At 39.2% G+C, this 26,863-nt stretch overlaps 1 protein-coding gene across 1 annotated transcript in view; it reads left to right on the top strand.

The window, feature by feature from the left end:
* The window catches only part of LRGUK (leucine rich repeats and guanylate kinase domain containing), a 118,651-nt gene extending 104,250 nt beyond the window's left edge, over positions 1 to 14,401 (top strand). Inside the window, exons 19-20 of the mRNA XM_072652710.1 lie at positions 6,670 to 6,815; positions 13,613 to 14,401. Of these exons, the coding sequence (XP_072508811.1) occupies positions 6,670 to 6,815; positions 13,613 to 13,746 (280 nt within the window). The 3' untranslated portion in view covers positions 13,747 to 14,401. The remainder of the gene's footprint in view (positions 1 to 6,669; positions 6,816 to 13,612) is intronic.
* The last annotated feature ends 12,462 nt before the right edge of the window (positions 14,402 to 26,863 follow it).

Raw genomic sequence — 26,863 nt, 5'->3', positions numbered from 1 at the left:
AAATGGATTTCCTTGATGTTCTTGACCTTTTGTTCTTTCAGATGAATTTTGTTACTATTTTTTCTAGCTCTATAAAATAATTATTTGGTAGTTTGGTTTGGTACTGAATAAGTAATTTAACTTAGCTAGAATTGTCATTTTATTATATTGACTCACCCTACCTATGAGCAATTAATATTTTTGCAGTTGTTTAGATCTGTCTTTATTTGTGTGAAAAGAGTGTTGTCATTGTGTTTCTATAATCTCTAAGTTTGTCTTGGTTTATTTTGTCTGCAGTTATTTTAAATAGAATTTCTCTTTATCTATTGTGGCCGGGTTTTGTTCATAGTATACAGAAATGCTGATGATTTATGCAGATTTGTTTTACATCCTGCAACTTGGCTGAACTTGTTAATTATTTCCATTAGTTTTTTGATTCTTAGGGGTTCTCTAAGTATAAAAATCATATTACCTACAAATAATTTTGTTTCCTCATTGCCTGTTTTTATTCTTTCCACTTTTTTTCTTATATTATTGCTCTATGCGGCATTTCAAGTACAACATTGAATAATGGTCGGGAGAGTGGACATCTTTGCTTTACCCTTGATCTTGGTGGGAAGGTTTTCAGTTTATCCCTGTTACAAATAATGCTTGCTCTTGGATTTAGATAGATACTGCCTATCATCTGAAGAAAGGTTTCACTGATTCCTGTGCTTCCTAGTGTTTTTCATAAGAATAGTATTATATTTTTGTCAAAGGCTTTTTCTGCACCTCTTGATATGATCGTATGATTTTTATTGTTATTGATATGGTCAGTAAGGTTGATAGTTTTCCTAACAATGAACCAGCCTTGGTATAAATCCCACTTGGTCATAGTGTATAATATTCATGATATATGGCTATAATTTCTTTGCTCTAGTGTTTTATTTAAAATTTTTTTTCCATAGGTATTCATTAAGAAAATTGGTCTTCCTAGTTTTCTTTTTCTGTTTTTACTCTCCCTGGTTTATGTATCAAAACCATGTTTGTGTGTCATTTAAAAAAATTTGTAGGACTCTCCCTATTTTTTCAAATAGTTTGGGAGTAATTGGTCCTTAAATTTTGGTAGAATTCATTTGTGAATTGATCTGGGGGATTTTTTTCTTAGGGAACTCATTGATGGATTGTTCAATTCCTTTTTCTAATATAGAAAATACTTAAGTATTCTATTTTCTCTTCTGTTTATCTTGGTAGTTTATATTTTTGTAAATATTCGCCCATTTTGCTTAGATTGTCAGTTTTACTGGCACATAATTAGGCAGAATAACTCCTAATAATTGCTTTAATTTCATCTTCAATGATGGTGCACTCACCCTTTTCTGTTTTGATACTAGTAATTTGGTTTTCTTGTTTCTTTTTAAAATTTTCTTTTTAAAAATTAAATTAACCAGTGGCTTAACTATTTTTTCATAAAAGCAGCTCTTAGTTTTATTTTTAATTCAGTTTTTAAAGTTTTAATTTTATTGATCTCTCCTTTGATATTAAGGTTATATTTTATTTTGGTATTTAATTGGAGATTGATATTGGGGTTTTTAGTTGATAAGGTTTTTACAAGCTCAATGAATCAACAATACAGCTTACCAACCAATAAATAAATGTTATCCTACACTATATTAAAAGAAACATCCAGAAAGAGAAAGATAATAGTTCTCCAGATCTGCTATACTCTATGTTCGATTCTGGAAACCACATTTTAGAAACTACAAAGGGATAGGCCAACTATGAAGCAGGTCAAAAAGATGATGGCCAAAATAGTGAAAAAGAACTTTGGATGTTTAACCAGAAGAAGAAAAAACACCATTGCTATCTTTCAAGTATTTGAAAGGCCATTATGGAGAAGAGAAATTACTCTGCTTGATCCTAAGGTACGGGACCAGGCATAACTAATGGGTAAAGGTTGCAGAGAAGGAGATTTAACTTTGATGTAAGAAAAAATGCTTCCCAACATTTGGAACTACCTAAAAATGGAGCAGGATGCCTCAGAAGGCATTGCATTCCTCCATACTGGAAGTCTTCATACAGAGTTTGGACAGCTATTTATTGAAAATGTCATAAAATTAATTCTTGTTTGGTTATATGTTGAATTAGATGGTCTCTGAGGTGTCATCCATTGCTTAGAATATATTCTGAGGTTGAAGTGTCAGGGCTCGGCTCTGACTTTAGTCAATTCATCTTTGGGCCTCATTTCCCTTTTTTTGTAAAATGAGTTGTTTGAAGGTCCCTTCCAGCTCTAACATCCTATTTAGGAAAATTTCACTACCTGTGATATGTTTATGCACATACATATTACGTATGTGTATGTGTGCAAATCATATTTATGTAAAATAAGCATGTGTATGTGCATATATATTTAGATATACATGTATATATTTAATGATGCTTTACTATCTTGGCTTTAGGTTTAAAAAGGAAAAGATATATAACAAATAAAAATTAGGAGCCAATCTTATGCAAAAGAGGGAAGGAAAGCATGCTTTCTGCAGCTGACAATGGCCACTTGCTTATAAGTTACAGGCTTTCTGTTCTGACAAAGAATTGAATCCTAGAAATCCATTTATCCCATTAAAATGACAGGCCAAAGAAGTCGCGAACAAGGCTGTGGTTGCCAGTCCTGCACTGCCCCCTGGAGGTTAGGTCCCTGACCTGCAATTTCTCTGATCCAGGCAGGTCAGAAGATATCAATTTTTAATTGTTTGAATACACCAAAACATGGAAATTGAAATATCCATTTTATATTAATAAAACAAAGAGATAACCTAAAAGGCATAAATAGGAATCATTGTTGCCACTGTTCAAAATTAATTTTGCTGAATATATTGTTTAAAAAATGCTGAACCTAACAAATGTTTTGCATATAAAATGTGTATCTCTGAATAGAAAGGATATTATTTTGCATCTTGTTTTTGTGATACTTTACTTTTTCCTTTCATAAATCTAATGATGAAAAATAACCCTCTGTTCCCTTTAAATTCTAAAAACTCTGCACATTTAGCAGACAAGGTAGAACCTGCCACAATAATTAGTTAATTAGCATGCTGTAACAATGTTGAAACTGTAGGCCCCTGTGGATTTGTTAGTGATCTGTATTTGTACTGTTGTGGAGTAAACTGATGGGAATAAAATGAGAGAGTGAGAGAATAAGAATACATAATAGGTTGCATTGGGAGCATCCATCCTCTGTCCCAGCCAGTAAGGAAGTAAGGCCTCTGACTCCAGTAACTATGGAGCTATGATGAGCTGGAACAGTCTGACCCTGTACATGTGGCAAAAAATGTGCCTTTCCACTTCACCGCATTTCTGTGTTTGACTTTTACAGCATTTTCATTTAATGTTGTCAGTAATATAGTGAGAAAATAACTATAGGGAGGGAAAAATATAGCTTGTTAACATGATCCATTTTCTGTGCCTCAGACTGCAGCCCATCCTTTACAAAAATGAAGGACCAAAACGTGTATTTTAAAGATCCAGTGGAAATGTTCTTTTCCGTTGTCTATTGTTCTGCCTTCAGTATGCCGAATTTATAAAACATCACTTCAGAGATGTGACCATGAAATCTGTAATATTTTTATCTGTGGTTGAATAAGAAAGTTCATCTTTAATGAACAATTTCATGCTTCAAAACATATGGAATGAAAGACTGTGTAAGGCTGAAATACAATTGATGTCATCTCTGGGGTAGGGATGGCCAATGACTAGTCAAGAGTGAGTGCTGTCTGAGTGGCCTTGGGGTTTTAGCCTAAAAGGACATTCAAAATCTAGCTAGTGAAGTGCTTTTCATCCAATTTGTGTCCTCCTGTGCTGGATGGTGACATCTCTAATCTAAACCATTTGGCCTACGCAGTGGAGACTCCAACAGTTTGCACCATAGATTACTTGAAAAGCAGTTTCTAAATGTTCCACTAGTTTCCCGGCAAGTTTTCCGGCTTTGGGAAGTGGGTTGTTAGTCCTACATGTTTTAGGTAGTTGGTTAGCCATAGATTTTAAGTATTCATACAGATGAGTATTTACTTGTAACCATTTCCTTAAGGAGAAGCATACATTCAGTCCTGGTAATGTCAGCTTACAAATGATTCATATTCCTCTCCCATTCCTATGGGGAAAACTGATTTTTATTCCAAAGGTCTGAACTCCAGGGAGTGAATGACCTCTTATGCAAATGTAGAGTGGGTTGCCTTCTCTCATGCAGATGTAGAAGTGTACAAAGTTAACAAGTTACTGATGCTTGTGTGTATCTACTCTGCTCTTTAGATAAAATACCCAATTCCTTTTTGTCCTCTCATACATCTTGAGGGTGGGGGTTGGGGGTGGTGAGGAGCATACCTTCAAAGGGAGATAGATGTATTCCTAGAATCCCAAGCTGGAACTAGTCATTCATTTTCCCTTAGAAACAATATTGTAAGTGTGTACACATTATAACCTGGGGTTCATGAATTTGTATTTTTAAAACATTTTGATAACCGTACTACATTAAAACTGATTTTCTTTGTGATCCTCTATTTTTATGCATTTAAAACCATTATTCTCGGAAGGATTTCACAGACCATATTGAAAAAAGGGGCTCTTGATACATAAAAAAGATAAAAAAAAAAAAAACCAAACAAACAACCTAACCCTCTGATTTATGACATTTGTCTCTCTGGGAAAATACATTACAAATTTACCATCACGTATCATCATTTTTAGACTCTTTTCCGTCTCGGTAGCTGGTACCTCCTCTCTGTGTTGGGAAGCTGCTAATGAATATTTCTTCTCTAGCTGTTGGAGCAGATATCTATGGCCATAGCTGCTTCTTCAGGTGGAAGGAGGAGGTTACTGTGAGATTGCCCCAACCAAGCTTTCAAGACCTTTTCTTCTGAACTCACCTTTCCTCTTCAAAGGAAAATACGCCAACCCTAAATCCTGGCAGGGTTATTGGGGTGGACAGGGTGTGAATTTCTTTCCATTCCAGTTCTGCTCCTGGACCACTGCACCAAAGCTTCAATAAGCCTCAAGGGGGCACTTAGGAACTCTTCAGGATATCAGACGACCAACTTTACCCTGTATTCCTGCTGCCACAGTAAGGGTTTCTCTCCTCTCCATTTGCAAACCCAAAGAATAGACTAACTGGTAATGTGGAAGAACCATGGAAGAAAGGCCAAGGAAAGGAAACTAGTGAAGAAAGAATTAAGCACAAAGACAAAGAGAAAGGGGATGGCGAATAGAAGATCTAAGTGACAATGAATACTAGTAGTAGAAAAGCTAAATAATAGTGATGGGACCTGACCAGAAAATAGAGAAACTCGGGAATCCCTCTGATGATTTGGGGCACCAGATTTGTCACTTTATTCACACAGACCCACTCAGCCAGTCTGACTCTGTCACAGCCTCAATTCTCTTTACCACTTTTTCACTTTATTTTCCTAATGTTGGTTTCCCAGGAATGTTACTTCCATTTGTGACATTATTACTGTAAAACTGCCTACCCTTTTACAATATTGTTTCACCTTAAAATCATGTTTCCACGGACCTATTTAATGACATTGAACATCAGAATTGCTCTACTGAATATATGCTAACCTGACATCTGTTATATTTTGCTAGATAGATAATGGTGTAATTCTAGGTTTAAGTGATGTGGGGCACAGGGTTGAATAGTTATTGACTCCAGGAATTGGGCAGCAGTGAATAAAGCTCTGGGCCTGGAATCAGAAAATCCTGAGTTCAAATTTGACCTCAGCTACTTATGACCCTGGATAAGCCACTTAACCTTGTTTGCCTCAGTTTCCTTATCTGTAAAATGAGACAGAGAAGGAAATCCAAACCGTGCCAGCATCTTCGCCAAGAAAACCTCAAATGGGTTTATGAAGAATTGGGCATAACTGAACACACCACTACACTGTGTATTTCCCAGCCCTCAGTGTTATACAAGACCAGGGAAGCTCTAATGATACCTACTTTGGATTCGTACCATAAAATTATCTTCTTTTTAATAATAAGAGTTGATATTTACATAAGGAGGGGATCAGTAGAGTCAATCAAATTACATCCACTGCCCACAGATAAACATTCATCTGTTCATTCTTCAGCGTGCATGTACACCCTCCTAACCTTTTCCTCTTAGAATCTTTTGCTTCCTTAAAGGCACTACTCAAATGTTCTACATGGGGCTTTTCTAATTACTCCAGTTGTGAGCTCCCCCAGCCCCCAAAATTACCTTGTGTTTACTTTGGATTTATTTTGTATTTGCTTAGATACAGTCTTATGTAGTGCCTCTGTACTGAGGGGCAATGTGACGTAATGGTTAGAAATCTGACCTTGAAACCAAGAAGACCTGGTTTCAAGTACTCTTTCTGACACCTCCTGGCTATATGACTCTGGTGAGTCTCCTAAACTATCAGTGCCCATAAATTTGCAGAGAAAGTACTGACCTGTATTGGTGGAAGAAGTGTCTTCACCTAGAAGTTCCTTACACCAATAAAATCTCAAGTTTAATCCCTGTCTTTCTATATGAAAATGTTGCCTTCTTCCAATAGGGTGTAAACTCTTTGGCCATTTCAGTGTTGACTGAATTCAAAGATTATAACAGTGCCTGGCATATAATAGGTGTTTAATAAATGCTTGTTGAATGAATTCAACATAAGGGCACTAATTTTTCTTTCTTTTTTTTTTCAGCTATAGAGAATCATTTATCATGTCTAAAGCTCCTACGCTATCACTGGCTCATTTTCCTAAAGAGACATCCTATGTAGCTATGGACTCCCAAAGTCCTATAAAACCAGAGGTCTCCAAAGGTCTCCTTATAGTAGAAACAGCAAAAGGTATGAATTACGTCTCACATGATAGTTTTCTTTTGAACTTTTAAAATTCAAACATATGTTTCAAATGAAATGTAAGAAATATGAAAGTGTTTCAAAAGCTAAAGAGAAATCTGGGGCCAAATGCTGTTGGTAATTATTAAGTCAATAAGTTAGTAAACATTTAGGTAAGCATCTATTATGTGCCAGGCCCTGTGCTCAGTGATGGAATAAATAATCAGGGGTTAGATACTTATTTTGGAGGTATTAAGCAAGTCAGTCTTCCTAAAGTACAGATCAGCTTATGTCACTACATGATTCAGTGCCCTCTATGGCTCTCCATTGTCTAGGAAATGAGATCCAAACATTTTAGCCTGGTATTCGAGGTCTTCTGTCACCTAGCTACAGCCCAGCTTTCCAACCTTCTCCTATACTTCGCCTCATGGTATACTACCCTCCTGTCTTTCTGGGTATATCACCATCCCTGGCTTCCAGGTTTCTGATGAGTTCTTGTACCATCTCTGCCTATTGACATCCTACCCATCCTTTCATACCTTTCTCCAATATCAACTCCTCCTTGGAGACCTCTCTGATTCCACTAGTCAATGGTGGCCTGTCCATCTGATCTCATAGTACTTTGTGCTCTGATAATTACTTATATTTATATAGTGACTTCCAGCATTTTGTATGCATTTTTATTTGGTGTCCTTATGTTCAGATCTGTATTATATGTAATATGCATATATTATTTGTCTTTTCACTCATGTTAGATTTTAAGCTCCTTGAGAAAAGGCACTCTTGTTTATCTTTGTATTTTCCCCATCTATCTGATAAAGGACTGAATAAGTAAATACTTCCACATAAGTTCTCTTTCTTTTATTCATCATGGCATGGAAGTAATCTTGAGTCCTTGAAGTTTGTACCCTTGGAATGAGAGCTCTCAAAGTTTCAACCATTCTGGAAAAGCTTAGAGTACAGACCACCTAACAAACATACCATGTTTGCTCCCTGAAAACCAACCCAGCTCAATATTGAGAAGCCTGAAAGTGGAGAAATATTGAGAAGCCTGAAAGTGGAGAAATATTGAGAAACCAGTAAGTTGGTCGCTAGGCAATGAATTATTTGGCCATAATAACCCATGAAATGAAAAATACATGATTTCCCTCAATCCTGTGGATCCCTTCCCCCTTTCCACTTGGGTAGTGAAGGTGGCAGAATGATGAAAAAGGAGGAAGAAGGTACTAAGAATCACACAGGTTTTAGGACATCTTGAGACATTGACCGCAGTGCAATGACTGAGCTGATATACTACTGTCAGATCTTAACCATGCTGAGACTGGAATTCTTACTATGAAGAAAATAAAAAGACAAAAGTAAATACTCCTTGAGGGAAGGAACTTATTTTGTCTTCGTACATCTGAAATCCAGCATGCTGTCTTGGACATAGTAGACACAAAGAATCGAATCAAGAAGTCATGGCTAAATGGAGAGATGGATCGCAAGTTCTCCTTCTAGTGACAAATAACGGACTTGCCTGGGTTGGTTTCATCACGTACCTAAAGGCAATGAGGGGACAAACTAGCTATAAGTGAAAAGACCACCATGAAGATGATTGGTTACAGCTTATGTGCCAGCATCCATCTGTTTTGGAGGAATCAGACATAGATAAATTCTATGCATTTACAAAATCATCCTCACCAATTCAACATACACATTGATCATTAGAAACTTTAATACAAAGATAGACATAGGAAGGATGACAATCATATGTGGTTTAGGATTAAGAAATGGAAGAGGCCAAAGACTTATAGACAGATGTCCAGACAGTCAGCATTTAAGCCACGTTGCTGCTGGTAATGCTCCCGGTGTTGCTCAAACCAAATTAAAATGTAATTGGGAAACATTTAGCAAAATAAATAAAATAGAACACAGACAGTTAATATGGTTTCCTAAGTGACCATGTGGCCTTCAGGGTTCTTTACATACAGTTAATGGTTCCATTTCTACTTGAGTTTGATACCATTGTTGTAGACTACTTGAAAGCCTGAAGCCTATACATGAGAAATCCTTTCTTCAAAAAGATAATAGGCCATTGAGCGCTGAAGGACATTAGAAGAGATTAAACTGACTGGATCATCTTGGGAAGGAGGTCTAGACCTGTCTTTGGCTGACTTAATGTTACAGTATGAAAGTACTTGGCAAGCCTGTCCAGGCTGCAAGAGCAGCAAATTGCAGTTGGTGTGTGTAGCTCTTTAAGGTTCATATAACACATTATCTATATCATCTCATTTGGTGTCGCAACCGTTCTGGGAGCTAGGTACTGCAGGTATTGTTATCTCTATTTTATGGATGCTCAGAGAGGTTCTATTACTCATGATCACACAGATGGTTAGCATTAGAGGCAAGATTCAATTCAACAAATATTCATGAAACTTCTACTGTGTTCAAGGAATGATGCCAAGTGTTGGGGGTGGAAAATCCTAAATAAAACAGTCACTCTCCTCAAGGACATCACATTTGAGTGGTGGTAGGTATAACATGCACAAAAATAACTAATTCAAATAATTTGAGGAGAAAGAGAAAGACACAGAGAAAGTGCACAGCAGCTTGTAAAGGGATAAGGAAAGACTACACAGAAGGTTCCTGAGATGAGTCTTGAAGGAAGGTAAAGACACAGAGGCAGAGATAAGGAGGAAGTACAATCTAGGCATGAAGATGTCAGAATGTGCAGAGGTGGCAGATGAACAGCTGAGGACAAGAGCCGTGTTGCCTACAGACTTTAGTTCTCTAAGCTAAATATCACCAGTTCCTCCTACCAACTTCATATGACATGATCTCAAGGACTTAACAATATTAGTTGCCTCTTTTGGACATGTTCTCTATACCTTGTCAGTGTCCTTCTAAAAATGTAATTCTCAGAGGAAAAACATGATATTCCAATTGTCTAGTGAGTACAGTAAGACTGTCACTTTATTTGGTCTGAGCACTATGAGTCTCAATACAGACTGAAACTGAATGAGCTTTTTCAGCTGCCATATTGCCCTAAGATTGATAGTGAATTTGTAGTTCAATAAAAAGTCCATGTGGACTGTTCCATTTTCTGTTGGTAAACTTTATTGTTTGAGGGAAAGTACAGAACTTTACTTTTACCCTCATTAAATTTAATTTTCTTAGATTTGGCCAATTGTTTGAACATTTTAAAATCTTTGGGGATCCTGACGTCTCATCTAATATTTTAGCTGTTCTTCCCAATTTTATGTCACTTGCAAAACTGGCATCTATGCTCACATCCATGTCATTGATATGGATGTTGAGAAGCTCAGGGACAAAGACAGATCCATTGGGGAATTCATTCTAAATGTCTACATTGTCATTAATTCATCAGTTACTGGTCTCTTTGGATCCAGTCATGCAACCCATGCTGAATCCACTGTACTACAGTTTATTTAAGTCTCCATGTAACTCACTTCTCACTATTCTTTGTTTGCAAGGATAGTATGAAATGTTTTGTCAAAGGTGTTCCCGAAATAGTTAAATTGTGCACACAGCAGTCTTTTGATTTACTATTTATACCTGCTCTATGTAAATAATTCAATTACTTAGTCAGAAAAGGAAGAAAAGGGTGTTGGTTGGGCTCTTCTTGATCCCCACTTACATTTCTTTATTAATACATTCTTGAATTTTCCCAGGAATTGAAGGATCTTTAGTTTCCCTCTTCTTAGGAAAAAAAAAAAGTGGGGTTGTGATGGTGACAGCATTTCTTTGATCTTGATTCCTACAGCTTTTCTTTCATAATTTTTTAAAGATTTCTCTCTGCCACTTTTCTTGGGATTCTACGGTGTCATCTGTCTCAGCCTGGTGGTTTTTACTCATCACCGGATTTTCAAATAGCTCAGGTTTCAACTCCCCCTTAACCACTTTTGTCCACCCTTCCCAATCCAAAGATCATTTTGCTTAGAAGATTAAAGTGAAATAAAAATGGATAGTTTTTCTTTCTTGCAGTTATCCATTGTCCCCATTCACTCTGGTCAATCTTTTTGTCCCCTCCTTGGTCCACATCTCACCTCCAACATCTTATTAGCTTTTTTTTTTAAGAGCCCTTTTCCAAGTTTCTTGAGCATTCATCACCAAACTCCCTCATTTTGGGTGCTAGCACTCCTGACGCTATCCTGATAGGACTGTATCACTCTTATATTCAAGTTTCATTACTTTCCTTTGCTCCCATTGTTTTAAAATTTTGAGTAGATCAGTGAGCTCCAATTAGTGTCTTTAAATAATTTCCTCCTTTCTCCTCTCCATTAAATTTTTTTGGATCCTTAAGAATTTTATTCTAGAGAGATTTCTGCCCCAACCACCTATTCACATCTTCATTCTGATTTTCTCTTCTAAATCCCTTACCTTAAATTTGGGTGACAGTCATGAGAGCACTACACATGTCCCTAACATCTTCAGTTACTTACTCAGGACTTTGCAGTCCATAGCACTGCTTTCTGGATATCCTTTGGTGGGATCATTTGCCTGCACATGAATTACAAGAAAAGTAGGTAGTGGTACTTGGGATACACGCCCCAGGGAGACAGCAGACATCTTCATTTCTGTCAAGTTTACAAAAAGGTTTTTGACAGGTTTAGCAGTCATCCATTGCTGCATGTTTCATCTTTCTCTACCTTTTACTGGTAAGACCCTGATAGTGCTCCTGGATTGCATCCACAACCCTCCCAGGCCAAGAGGTCACATCCTTCTGGGAGGCTCCAGCCTTGCCCTCTCAGGCAGAACCTTGTGCCTGTTACTATAGCTTAGCTTTGAGTGCTCAGTACGTGGTCCTTCCTTTGCTTCTTTTTATTATACTCCCCTACTCTCTGACCTGCAGATACAGCTTAGGATTCCCTTTTCCTTTCTAAAACTTTTCTTCTTTCTTTTCTCCCTAAAACATTTCTTCTATATTTTTTTCCAAAGAAGGTTTAATTTTTCTATTGTAAACTGAAGAAGAGATATATGTTATTTTCTAGGATGAAGAATGTCCTCTTCTTTACAGAGGCAGCTAGGGGATGCCACATTGCACAGGGAGGGTGCTAGGCCTGGAATCAAAAAGAGATGAGTTCAAATCCAGCCATAGATACTTCCTACCTGTGTGACCCTGGGCAAGTCACCTAGCTTCAGTTTTCTCAACTGTAAAATGGAGATGATGATGATAGTGGATGGTGGATGGACGATGGTGGATGGATGATGGTGGATGGATGATGGACGGACAAATGAGGATGATGGATGGATGATGATGATAATACTTCCCAGGGTGGTTGTGAAGATGAAATTACATATATATATATGTATATGTGTGTGTATACACACACATATACATACACACACATATACATACACACACATATACACACACACATACACACACACATACACACATATACATACACACATACACACATGTACACACATATACACACACATGTACACACACATATATACACATATACATACACGCATATACATACACACATATACATACACACACATACATACACACACATATACACACACATATACATTTATATTTAAAAGCAGTTAGCATAGTACCTGGCAATAGTATGTGCTACACAGACATTTCTTTTCCTCCGTACATATCCATGGCTACTTTCTGGTAGTTTATAGGAACTCTCTGAGGTGTCACCAGATGAGGTACCTTGCCCACCATATGTGTTAGAAAGTAGATTCTTTGGTCCTTTCTCATTTTTGCTGGCTGGCTGTATGACTAAATGTGGTGGCAAACTGCCTGATTTCCACATTAGCTCAACTATAAACTTGTACAGGATATTTTATTATGGGTAGCCTTCCCACCATGTCTCACAACATGAAGATATGTTCTTCATCAGCTGCCTTTGGCAATTAATACTTTTCTGCCACACCCTTAGGGAAAGAAAGTTGCTCTGGTCTGTGCCCTGGGCCAGGGTATAAAGCACAAGTTCAGTAATGTCACTAGGGATGCTATTGAAATCAAGCTACTCATCTATGGGCAGTCTTCTCTTCCCGTTGAAACTCAGACACCTCCTTGCTCCTGTAACCTTTTCCCAACTCTCCAAATTATAAAGATATGTCAGACCTCAGACCTTCATGAACAAGAGGGTGAAGTTATAGCAAAGTAGACTTCAGATTGATATTAGGAGAAGTCTCCTTACAACTATAACTTTCAGAAGTGAAAATGGGAGGTTCCCCTGGGAGCTGATACATTCAGCCCGATTTTCCAGGCAGAGGCTGAGAGGAACATCACTTTGTAAAGGATAATGCAAAAAGTATCCTTGTCCAGGTACGGTCTAGATGGTCCTCCAGGGCTGTTTCCACCTCTGAGATCCTGGAATTCTGTGATCTTCCCAGCCCTGTACAAATGGCCCCGGTGGGTGGTGATATCACTCACTGGGCTAGTGCTTTTCTGAGAATGGGTTTCAGAGGTACATATTTCTAGAAGAATGTTTAGAAGGAGGGAAAAAGATAAAGGAACTGGTCATTGGCACATTCCATTGGATGCCCTTGGGGGGACAGAACTAATGGTGGTGAAGAATTAGAGCTTAACATCTCCTTTCGGAAGGAGAGCAACCTGTTAGCCTATCTCTGAGCAAATACCTAAATACCCTCTGGAATAATCCATCCCTACATGTCCATGATGACTTCCACATATGTTTATTGCTATTTAGCTCAGTTTTTATTTATTCTTTGAAAGAATCTAGAATTCCTTCAGACTAGGAAAACCTTCATTTTCCTCATCTTGAATACTGATAGGGGTTACATATGTGTTTGTGTTTTTATTTTTACAGAACAGTTAAGTAAACCTTCATTTGAATCACCTGAGAAAAAGCTCAGAGTAAAACCCACCGGATACCAACCTACCATCCAGCTAGGTGCCAATACCAAAGTTGTCCTCCCTCCCATACCACGATGCCGAAAATAGGCCAGTGCCGAATGTCTGCCTTCAAGAGGAAAAAATTGCTTCGCTCATGCCCAAGTCCTTTATCTAACCTGGCTACTGATTCTAACTTCATCTTCCCCAACCAGATACCTACAAAAGAATGCTCCATGTGCCTTTGGTATTCTCAATCAGTCTCTTTATAACTCTCTGAATAGCTTCTGTCTTTTCAAAAGAAAAATGTGATTTATTTTTAGCCTCAAAAAATGACATTTCAGTTTTCTCCATAGCTATAAATGATTTTCCCAGCTGTTTCTTGCTTTGAAATGTCACAGAGAGCAGAAATCTCTCAAGATCCATGTGAAGATATGTTCATGGTGATTTTAAAATATTTTTAGGATTAAACTGGAGGCCAGCCTTAAGATTTTCCACTTACCCCTTTGTAATATTGGTAAATAATCTATATTGAGTTATTGTGGTGTTTAGATTAGGAAAGGATTGGGGAATTACACATTATTTGTGGCTAACAGGCACTGACTGTCTCTTTCAAAGGGAGTCACCTTTGCATAAAAGTCTACATTTAAAAGCATTAATGTGAATTTCTTAAATCTGATTTTTATTTTAAGTTGTATCCATTGTTCCTTTGAATTGCTTCAACAATATTAGGAAATAAAGAAAATGTTACTCCCTTCTGTTTCAAGTTAGGTTCTTCTTGTCATTAGCTATAAATATTGTGGTCTAGTAGAAATGGTTCTCCAACCCATGTTAATCTTCATGACTATTAGAAGTAGGAGAAAATCTTTACAAAAAAAATCTAAGTAGTTAGAGAGATTCCATTGACTTTTGTTTTTCCAAATTATCTTCTACAAGTTGTTTTCAAATCACAACCAGTTCCTTTTGTATTCTTGATTGGAGACCCATCCACTTTGGCATAGGTCTCACTTTTCCAACTCAATGGCATGGATCCTTCTGTGCTTTGTAAAATGGATTATACTGTTAGTAGTACATAAGTTTTCATAATAATTTTAACTTTTCCCCACACATTGATTAAACTTTATATGAGTCTTGACTAAACTTCTCAGTAGGATCCATTATTTTAACTTATCATTAAATGAAATTGGTAATAGGTAGAGAAAGTATGGTGGTGGTGCTGGCCTCCAGCCAGGAAGACCCAAGTTCAAGTTCAATTTAGGACACAGACTAGCTTTGTGACCCTGGACAGACAAATCATTTAACCTCTCAGCATCATGCCAAAGAATTTCAAGAATTCAGCTTGTGAATAATTGCTTCAGTTGAAATAAAATTGGTTTATATGTCATTATATCAGTTGAAAATCTATTAAGCAGCATTTCCCATATTTACCAACACCATAAAAACTGATGTTCATGATGATGTCCCCAAGGTGCATCAAGCTTGTGAAGGACTGTCACAAAGCAGATTTAGACCCAATATGAAGAAAATACTTCCTGGCAATTCCAGTTGTCTCAAAATGGAATGAGCCACCTTGCAAAGTAGTGACTTCTCTTTCACAGAAGGTCTTCATGTCAGGGCTGCATGACCACTTACTGGAAACATAAATGGGTGGAGGTTAGACTTTTAATTACCCACAGTTCTGTGTTTCTGAATAATCAAAGAGAAATGATGAAATTGTGTTCAATATAGTTTCATCATTAAATGGATTTTCTTGTACCCTGCTTCTTTGAAAATTAACCATCTATACATGGTCATTTACCACACCATATTAAACATTTATTAAGCCCTTACTTTGTATAAGGCACTATACTTATGTAGGAGGCATATAAAGACAGTTGTAGTACGGACCTTGCTCTCAGGAAGGTGCTATGGAACAATCTAGGACATCTGAGGAATGGAAGTATCTCTTTCATTTGGGGATATCTAAGATTTCATGAAGGAGGTAGTGTCTGGATAGAGACTTAAAGAGAGAGAGGGATTTCAGTAGACTCAAATGAGCGCAAAATCTATTCCAGGTTCTGAACATAGTCAAAGAGATGAGAAAGGACATCGTGAGAATGGGGGAAAGATAGGAGTCTAATTTGGCTGGAGGAGAAAAGACTAGAAAGGTAGGTTGAGGCCAGATAGTGGAGATCCTTGGGTTCCAGGATCAGCAGTTCATATTTTATTTGCATTGAGGCTCTCCTAAAAGTTTTTAAGTAGAGACATGATCAGAGCAAGAATAGAAAGGGTGGGTTAGAAAGTAAGGAGATTAGAAGCCAAAAAAAGCAGTTATAATAGTATTATAATAAATTTGGCAAGAAGAAAATAGAACCTGAATTAGAGTATTTGCAGTTTAAGATGATTTGGACAGAGGCAGATTGAGCAGCACTTGGTTGCTCATTGGATATGTGGTTTAAGGGAGAAGAGACTTAGATAACTTCTAATTATGGGCCTGGTAACTGGGAGGATGGGGATGTCATAAGAAAGAAAACTGGGGGAAGGGCAGGTTCTTTGAGAAGTGAAATGTGCCTATGTTCAGATTGTCATGCCTGTGGGACATTCATATGGGGCTATCCCATAGGAAGCTGAAAATGGGGGACTGCTAAGCTTTTTCGTATTTGCCCATGCTAAATTGGTTTGTTACCCTGGTAGCTACTAAGCTCTTAGTGTACGTGTGTGCGTGTGTGCACGCATGTGCTCTTACGGCTTACAGGACACTCTCTTGGGTTCTTCTGATTCCTTAATTAAGCGCGTTGCCTAACACCAAAGAGATTCTACCATGTCTTCTTTTTATTCTTTATTCTTATGATTGATGTTTTCAAAGGGGCTTAGGTGCATTTGTAAGAGGTTCCTGCTCTCTTTGTTTTCCTTAATATAGAAGACTGAAGACCTTAAACAACTGTGACTGTTTAGAATGCAAAATTCTGGGCAGGTCTGGCTGCCTGGAACTACCACAAATGTGGCTTCATCTCTCACAACCAGGACCAATATTGAGGGGCCACCCGTGCCCACCAACTGCAGCTAACAGGACAAGCGGGCTAGCCTATCTGAAGTGGTGGGGCACCCTGAGGAGGAGGGACAGGAGGCAGCAAATGCCAGGCAAGTAAAACCACCACCACTACCTTGCTCACCATCTCCCACCCAGAACCTGAGGGAGACAGCCCAAGACTCTGAGTCCAAGAACCTTGGGAATAGTAATGCTTCCAGCCCAGCATCCACAGCCATCATCCTGAGAATCAACTCCTGTGGAGATGAAGCCTGGCAGTTGCTCCAGCAGGTGCTACAGCCACGTTGACTGAAGACCCAGAAAAGAGAGTTCTGGACACCAAAGTCCTTGGCCCCTTCAAGTGGTTCAATGCTGGAAAAGGATATGATCTCCAAAAAGAATTCAGTGATGATTTTTTAAAAGCTAGTTCATTTTCCATTCAACTTGACACTGTTCAAGAGACAAATATAACTAGTTTAGTATTTCTATAGTTTAGATAACTGTTTAAAAATTAATATTGGTTAATAATCCTCAGATTATTAAAGAATGTATGAAATTCCTTGTTTAAACATCCAATTCAAATTTTCAGAGGAATATTATTTGATTCGTGAATTCAATAATCATTAAGCACCTGCTATATATAACACATTGTGATTAGGGCACTGGAAGATAAACAAACTTAATTTTTTTAAAAAAAGAAAAGGATACAGTTTTCCCAATAGAAATGACCTGAAAGAAAAGGCATTACCATCTGCTTTGCCCTTCTACCCTAAGGACCATGACAATTTCCCCTTTGACTTGCAGCTGAAGCCTGCCATATGGGAGCATCTTGAGAGCAGTACTGACTTTTGTTCTCTATTTGCACTTAGCACAGTGTTTTGCATATATAAAGGAATAAATCAATGCTTTATTAATTCATGCGTCAGCAACAAACTATTCCTCAAGTTTTTAAAGCACATCGAAGTCGCTGCTCTGCTTTGAGACCATCCCTGAAGAGTCATGTTCAGTTTTGAGAGGGATTTTTGGAAGCCTGTTGACAGTGTGTACAGTGATCAGGGTCATGAGAGGAACTGGAAATGGGGTTACCTGAAGATCAGCTGAGAGAACTGAGGATGTTTTACCTCGATAACAGAAGACTTTGTGAGCACATGATAGGTGTCACCTGTGGCAAAGGGATTTATGGCCACAAAGTACAGGACTGGGAACAATGGGCAGGCGTGGCAGAGAGGCAGATTTAAATTTGGAAATAAGGAAAAGCTTCCTAACGATTAGAGCTACACAAGAGAAATGGACTACCTTAGTAAGTAGTTGGTTCCCGCTCACTGGAAGCCTTATATCAGAAGTAGTGTAGTCATTCACTCCTGCTCAGGATTGGACTCAGTGACCTCAGAGGTTGATAGGATCAGTGAGAAATTCAGAACTAGAAGAAACTTTAGAAGTTACCTAGTATAACCTCCAGAACGCATTTGACTTAGTTGATCATTCTTTCCTTCTAAGTACTCTTTCCTCTCTGGAATTTCATGATACTCATCTCTCCTGGTTTTCCTACTTATCTCAATTACATGATCTTTTGACTAGGGACTTTCCTTTTTTTTTTGTAGCCATTGGGAGCTTTATTGACCCAAAAGCAACAGGCCTGAGATTTAGCAAGGAGCTAACCAAAGTCAGTGATATAGGAAAAGGGTCATACTTATATATAGGATGATTTTAGGGTTTCTTGGTGAGAGTTGGACATCTAGGGTAAGTCTTGCAAGATAAAGAAATCTACAAGATAAAGGCACGGGGTGAGGAATATGAATGACACAAGATAAGGAAATCCCATTCTCCAGGATGTGGGGTGGGGATAGGGAATTTTATGTTTCCCCAGGATGAGGGGTGGGGACTCGGAATGTTATGGTCCAGGATTGGGGGAAGTTGTGTAAGGGGAGACTTTAGGGCACCAAGGTCTGTACAAAGTCAATCAATATTATTTTTAACTCTTAGGGCACTGTTTCTATCCACATCATTTCCCCATTCAACAACTAGGTAATAGCAAAGGTAATGGTCTTCAGTAGCTGCTTCCTGCTGAGCAGGGGTAAAGAGTCCATTTCAGGGGCCAGAATAGATTGGGGGGGAGGGTGATCAGCATGGGGTGCAGAATGCAGTGCCAGCTGAGTCCAGGGTGGAGAGAGAAAGCCATTTGGTGACATCAAGGGCCGGACTTGGTATCCTAAAAGTTGCTGTGGGTGAGAAGACACAAATCAAATCAGGAGTATAAGCACAAGCACAAACCAAGTATAAGAGCAAGTAAAATGATCAATAACAGGGTTACAATGAGGGGAAAGAGAGAGAAGCCACAACCCCCAGGAGGAGGTAGGGGGAGATATCAGGCTGGAGTGGATGTCTTATATCTAAGAGGCTGCTGTAATATCCTTTGAGTGCTCAAGGGAAAAATTCCATGCAGGATCTTCAGGGAATATCGGGGAAGAGCCATGGGGTGTAAGATAGTATCCTGGGCATGATGGTGACACATCCAGCAATCATTCCCCCATTTTAATTAAGGCATTAGACTTCCAGTGCTGAGAAAGCAGGTCTAACCCTTGGCATAGGGTGGGAATCAGGAATCAGGTGGGCTAGGAACAGAAATGGTTCAATGTGGGGCCCAGAACACAAGTCTCCAAGGTGAGAGGCTTCAAGGCAAGGTCTTCTTTGATCACTTTTCTGGACAGTCACGCCCTGCATCTTATCTCACATCCTGCCTCCAGCTTGCTTCTCTGCCTCGATGCTGTGGTCTGCTTCACTATCCAACCCAAATGCTTTTGGGAAAGGGACAAAGGCACTGTCCCTGCCTGACGGGGGGTGGGGAGGAGAGTAAAATGAGGCTGAAGCAGTGTCCAGAGGATGAGGAGAGTGTAGAACAGGTATCCTTGTTGCATGACCATATGCAGGTGGACAGCATAGTCTAGGAGACACAAATCTGACAAGTTTAATATGCAGGCCCCAAATAGGAGGAGCATTAAAAGTGATGTCAGAAAAGAGGAAAAGCAAAGAAAAAAACCAAGAGCACCATGATATTATTATTTACTTTTGACATATAGGATTTTCTAATCTTACTATTTTCTCAAAAGTTTCCACTCTGATTGCAATTCCTTTAGAAGGATCAGATGCTATTGAGGATCCAACTCTATACATGTAAATATGAATAACAACACTTTGCAGGTAGAAGCTTTCTACCCTTGAACTTAATAGTTATACAGATGAATTTACTTATAAGAGACTGACTTTTACTACATGGTTACCAGAAAAGACTTGGGAGGATCCATAAGTAATTAATTCCAAAATAGTGCATAGCAATAAGTTGCTTATAATAAAATGTTTGTACCACAGTATAAACAGGTATTAATTCCACAAGAGTAACAAACTTTGAATGAAGTTGAGTTTTCCATTAATACAAAAATATTCCGTTACCTCCCTTTAAGAAAATTGTACTAAATTCTTTTTTTCAAACTGAAGATGTTTCTGATCTAGTTTCAGTAATTAATAGAATAGCAGGTAGGTACTTTAATCAGTTGTACCGATACTCAGTTATTCCAACATCATTTTAAAACATTTAAGGACTTTTATTCCATACAGACATAGATCTAGTAGCAGGCAGATGACTAGGTCAAATACCCATTTACTAAGTTGCTTGATGTATAAAAAAGAATATAATCTTAGGCTGAATAACTCACATCTTAAGCATATACTTTAATGTAGTAGCTAAGACTGTCCCAGCCTTAGTCTGTGGGATAATGATTCAACATTGTGTTTGCACCTTTATTCACAAATATTTTTTCCCTTTGTCTATTTCCATATCATTCAGAAAGAATGTTCTCTTCCAGGGATTTAATCTTTCACATGGCTATGCAGGAGTACTAATTTACCCACCTGGGATACAGAATAACTACACATTCAGACTGATAACTTGCCTTGATTACAGAATTTTGCCATAAAAAGGAAAAGCAAGGACATGACTAGATAAAACATCACAGTTTTGCAAGCACTTAGTATTAGTTCTACCTCATAGCCAGACTCAGGAATATTCAGGTGGGAAACATTCCTTTTCAAAGGAACACAATGGGGAAACTGAGCCAGGAGGATCTCATCCTAGGCAGAGGGTAGAATTGTCCTCTCAGCTGTTCCAGAGGGAGATCTCCATCTGTAATGGTCACATGTTCTCTGAATAGCTTGCGGCATTTCTCTCGGTGGATTATTGATTATTGATGAATTTTTTATGATCCATCAGATAACTCAAAACATAGTTCTCCTTATAGTCCCAAGAGCTTTTACCTCAGACGGCAAGTTTCACTAATCAAAAATTTACCAAGATTCACATCTCAAATTTTTAAACTTGTCCTGGTACAAGCAAGAGTCAATGACTAGAGATCGTTTGTATATATAGACCTCCAAATGCTCACCAAAACAAGTTCCTGCTTTAGGAACACCATAATTACTCAGTAGGAATTCTGCTACACCAAAGTCTCTACAGGTTTGATAAGAATTTATGACTGGATGGTTCCAAAATTCTTGTTGTAGTTAGCAACCTCATAATCTGATAATCTAACAACATTTAGATTATAAGAGAAATTGCTTTTCTAACACAGGTAATGCAAAATTACACAATAAGAAAATTCAGAAATATAATCATTCCACAAGCATGTATTTAAAACTTGAAACAGAACCAATTCATTACCAATCAGGTGACCGTAATTTAGTTGAATGAGCAAATTAAATCTGGATTCATAATCCGTAGTGGTAACATTTTAATTTCTAAGACCCAATACTCCTAGCACTTTAAAAGAAAATGTTATTATCCATAAATCCACGTTTTTGCTAACCTAGGGGGAACTCTCAGGGAAGTCCTGCTAAGTCCAGCTGCAAGGATCTGGTGGCCAGCAGGCCAGGAGAGAAGGGTGATCCTGTAGGCATGGGCGTGGGGACAGAGAATATTGGTGTGCAGAGGGAAGGGAGCACCCACAGTTTTCCCAGTTCCCTAGCAAAGAGAGAAATGAGAGAATTGGACTTACCCTTCCACATAGGGCTTTGGAAGGTGTGTCCAGGTCCATGGCCTTCAACCGCTGGACCCAAAACCTTCCATCTTGGCTGGAGAGGAACTATAGTTCTTTGTCTTTTTTGCCTTTGAGATTGAAGACTAGAAAATGCATATCCTCAGGGAGGGGAAGAAAATGATAGGGACAGAGAGAAGGCTTACATCTAAGCAGTAAACCAGGCGCAAAGGCCTACAGGGCACAGAGACCCTGTAACCAGGGTACAGGAGCCCCCAGAGAAAACTAGGCGCAGAGGCCCACCTACTCACCTCCCTCAATATCCCGTGGGGGAGGGGAAGGAACAACCCAGGGTAAAAAGTCTACTCACGCAGAGCAAGGTGCCTTTTCTTCAAGTTTTGGAGACCAAATTTCTTACTTAGCTTGTTTTGTTTAGAAACCCTTTTCACAAATTACTTTCCTAGATTATATTGAGGTCAGGCTGGTTACAATGGAACACTAGTTGCTCTTCCTTAAGATCTCCTCCCCAAATACCCTTCCCAGCAGTCTCCAAGCAGCTTCTTGCCACTTTTCCCAGCGTTCCAGGAAGAGGGGAGAAAAAAATGTGACCTACCCAGCGCCAGGGTGTCCCCTTCTACGAGGGTCCACAGTCCGACTGACTGCCCAGAAGTCAGCGGAGCTACAGATGCGGCTGGCAGCGTGTGGGCACTCCAGGGGTCTCACTGCCAGGGAGACAGTGGGAGCAGAAAGGGCTGGGGAAGACAACACAGAAAAGGGTGCTTACCTCATCCCAGTGGCCAGGAGATCCTTGAATCCAGTTAACATTTGGAATCCTGGGTTTCCATTATATGTTGAAGAGAGATGGAAGAGCGGGTTCAAAATGGGAATGAATTCCCTTAGACCTTCTCTGTAGCGTTTGGGAGCTTCATTGACACAAAAGCTGTGGGCCTGAGATTTAGCAAGGAGCTAAACAAAGGCCGGGACTTGCCTTTCTTTCCTCCTTTCTTCTCCCACTGCCAACATCCATTTCTAAGTCATGTCCAGCTCTACCTGACATGCCTATAACCATAGTTCTCCAAGCATACTCTTTGATTTCTCTCTCTAACCTCTTAGTATTAGCATAAATATGGACCACCTCAGCAACTCCTTCCTTCTCAGGTCAGCTCTGCTCCGAAGCGCAGAGATGCCTCGGGCAAAAACAGATGGAACCTTTATGATCCAAAAAGCCAGGTATATGTAGCTTGCATTTGCATGATGGCTTTTTAATGCTGTTTCTTTCATGGGAGGGAGCTCAGACTCACTGGTATTTAGGCAATATTGTCTTCGGTTTGGTTTAGAAAAATTATTGAAAAATCTATTATTCCAAATAATCAAAAGTGTCATTAATGGTCGACCACTCACCTTTGTTCCAAGAGCCAGTGAGTGTACTCCCAGACAACGGACAATTTTTTCCGGACAAACATTAAAAAAGGTCCTATTGATCAATTAGTTATGATAAAAAATATGCTTCTACTATAACTGGGATAACTAGGTGTCCAAGTAGATAAAGCGCTGGGTTCAAATTTGGCCTTAGACACTTACCAGCTTTGTGACTCTGGGCAAATCATCCAACCGTGTCTGCCTCAGTTTCCTCATCTGTAAAATGATCTGGAGAAGAAACTGCAAACCACTTCCACTGTCTTTGCCACAAAACCCCAAACAAGGTCACAAAGCGTTGGAAATGACTGAATAACTACTATAAGCAGTACAGGTCACTGGAGAGCAAAGTTGACTGGCTGGCAGGCTCTCCTTTTTACTCCCTCCTCCCTTCTGGAAAAAGGAGGAGCCAGTTCTTCTCTCCCCCTGGGCCAGCTCAGGGAATAATAATATTCCCCTTGGTTCCTGCCTCTCATTCTTCCCTCTTCTGGTTTCCAAGCTGAGTTTTTGTCTTTGTGTGGGGCTCCCATATTAGACATGACTTAGCGTCGGCTGAGCTTGTGCTTTTTAGCCCACAAGAAAATTGACTCAAATCCAGTTGGGTTCATTCTTGCATTTTTAAAGAAAGCTTATTAATTGTTGTGTTTGTCCTTTATTCTCGAAGAGGACCATGCCATCAAGATGATGACTTTGACTTAAGTGAGGCAGAGCTGTGCAAGGTCACCAACCTCACTTTCTTCTCCTGAGCCATCTGGGTCCAGTGGCCTGATATTCATCAGGATGACTAGAGATGGCCCAGGATGCACTGGGAGACCCTGGTCCTTTCAGGCCAAGGTCTTATCAGATTCTCACTTTGAGTGAGATATATCTATTCAGGGATGGCCTCTTTTAGAAAAGAAAAGAATAACCAAAAAAATCAAACTGGGAGACCCTCAGGGTTCATTAATACAGGTTATAAATGAATTCTCCACCCTCAGGACAGTATTTGGTACCATTATATATATATATACAGAGGGCAGCTAGGTGGCTCAGCAGCTTGGAGTCAGGAAGATCTGAGATCAGATCTAGTCTGAGACACTAGCTGTGTGACCCTGGGCAAGTCACTTAATCCTGTTTACCTCAGTTTCTTCATCTGTAAAATGAGCTGGAGAAGAAAATGGCAAGCCACCCTAGTGTCTTACATGCACATACACAATCATTTCACTTGTGTCTGACTCTCTGTGACCCCATTGGAGAGCAGATGGGGGTGGTTTCTTAGCAGAGATACTGGAGTAGTTGCCATTTCCTTCTCCAGCTCATTTTACAGATGAGGAAACTGAGGCAAGCAGGGTTAAGTGACTTGCCCAGGATTTCACAGCTAGTAAGTACCTGAGGCCAGATTTGAACTCAGGAAGATGAGTCTTCCAGATTTCAAGCCCAGTGCTCCAACCACTGTACCACTTAGCTGCCCACATGTTTTTTATAAAAATGTGTGTATGTGTACATATATGTACACACATGTGTATGTATGTGTGCATATACCTGTTTGAGTACATAAACATAGGGAATGTTGAGAAACAGTTTGGGGCTGTTTCTCAGGGGCTGTCATTCAACAAGCTCTGTGTGAATTCTTCGTTCCATTGGGAGGCTGCCCCAAGCTTGGCCTACTTACTACACTAAGTCCTCAGCCCCAGCACACACATCTCAAGAGGTCCTTAGGGACATAATTGCTGTGACCATGACATGGTTTTTTCCTCGTGGAAGCTCAGCTCCCAGCCTGTCTCCTTTCTTTCTCCATCCTCTCAATCATTACTTCAAAAGGTCTCACTAGAGTGGAAAATCCTAGCCTCCAGCTAAGAGCCCCTGCTGTAGCCCTAGTCTCTTGCTGGGGCAGGAAGACTATGATCCCTAACTGTCCTGTGGATACTTCCTCTTCTGCTTCTCTCAAAAGCTCCCATGTATGTGCATGTTATGATGGAAGCAATGGGTGCTCCCCCCACCTGTTACCACTGGTTCCTGACACCATTTTCCATCCTTACAGGGCTGAGCAAAGACTTCAGGATGAAACCTAGATGGGACCCTGAGAGGCACATAGCTTTCTGAGAGCCCATTGGATTTGCCCAAACCTTTTTCCTGTTTGATCATTTGCTCATAGTGACAAACTTAAGCAGGTGTGTGTGTCTGTGTGTCTGTGTTGGTGTGTATTTTTTTCTTTCTTTGAGTTTATTGTCAGTGATACAGTTTAAAAAGAAAACAAAAACAATTAGTTTCCTTTCCTTCTACGTTGTATGGGGAGACTACTTGCCAGTGGGTAGAAATAATCTCCCAAATCACCATCCTTTACTTTTATTTTTTTGTAAGGAGACAGAATGGGGGGTGGGGGTGGGGGCAGTGGATAGACTGCGGGATCTGAAGTCAGAAAGACTCCTCTTCCTGAGTTCAAATCTGGCCTCAGACTCTTACTAACCATGTGACCCCGGGCAAGTCACTTAACCCTGTTTGCTTCCACTTCCTTAACTGTAAAATGAGCTGGAGATGGAAATGGCAAACCATTCCAGTATCTTTGTCAAAAAAACCCCACAAAAACCTCAAATGGGGTCAGGAAGAGTCAGACCCAACTGAAATGACTGAACAACAAAAAACAAGGAGAGAGGCGGTTAGGTAAAAATGGGACATTGAATATGAAAGTGGTATTTTGTTATGGGCCAGAATAATGGGATTTCATGGTGATGCAGAGGAGCCTTTAGATATGGTTTCCAGGGGAAGGTCCTGAGTGTTGTGATGGTTATTTAGTATTAAGATCACTGTACTGGGAGGCAGGAGATCTGGGTTCAAGCCTCAATTCTGACAGAAATCTTTTATTTGATCTTGAGTAAACCAAGTCTTCCCCGCTGGGTTTCAGTTCCCTCTTCTTTGAAAGGAGGGGGCTGGTCTAGATAACCTCTAAGATGGCTTTCAGTTCACTTTCTACAACTTTATGACAGCAAATGTTGATGGTGGTGGTGTATAATAAATAATAGAGGTGACATGGTGTAATGCTGGGGTTCTTCACCCTTTTGGGGTCACGGACACCTTCAGTAGTCTGGCAAGCCTATGAACTCCTCAGAATAGCATTTTTAAATGCATGAAGGATTACAAAGGAAACCAAAGGCTGGTGAAAATAAAGATGTATTTTTAAATAATATTTTATTTTCCCCCAATAACATGTAAAAACAATTTTTAACTTTTAACATTTGTTTTTTAAAATTTTCAGTTCCAAATTCTCTCCCTCTCTTCTCTGTCCCCTTCCTCAGAGAGTAAACAGTTTTATATAGATTGTACATGTGCAGTTATGCAAAACATATTCTTATGTTATTCATGCTGTGAAAGAAAACAACCCCCCCCCCCCAATTCCAGGGAAAAATAAGTGAAAATAGCATGCTTTGATTTGCACTTAGATTCCATCAGTTCTTTTTCCAGAGGAGATAGCCTTTATCATAAGTTCTTTGGAATTGTCTTGGATCATAATATTGCTGAGAATAGCCAAGTCATTCACAGTTGACCATCCATCATACAACGTTGCATTACTGTGCACAGTTCTCCTAGTTCTGCTTACTTTATTTTGCATCAAATCATGTAAGTCTTTCTGTCTAAAATCAACTTGCTCATTACTTCTTGCAGCACAGTAATATTCCATCACAATCATATACCACAACTTGTTTAGATGTGTCCCAATTGATGGATATCCCTTCAATTTCTAATTCATGGCCATCACAATAATTTTTTTTTTTTTTTTTACAAATAGGTCCTTCTCCCCTTCCCC

The sequence above is a fragment of the Notamacropus eugenii genome, chromosome 3 (assembly GCF_028372415.1).
Source record: "Notamacropus eugenii isolate mMacEug1 chromosome 3, mMacEug1.pri_v2, whole genome shotgun sequence".
Taxonomy (NCBI): Eukaryota; Metazoa; Chordata; class Mammalia; order Diprotodontia; family Macropodidae; genus Notamacropus; species Notamacropus eugenii.
This window is presented reverse-complemented; position numbering and strand designations above follow the sequence as displayed.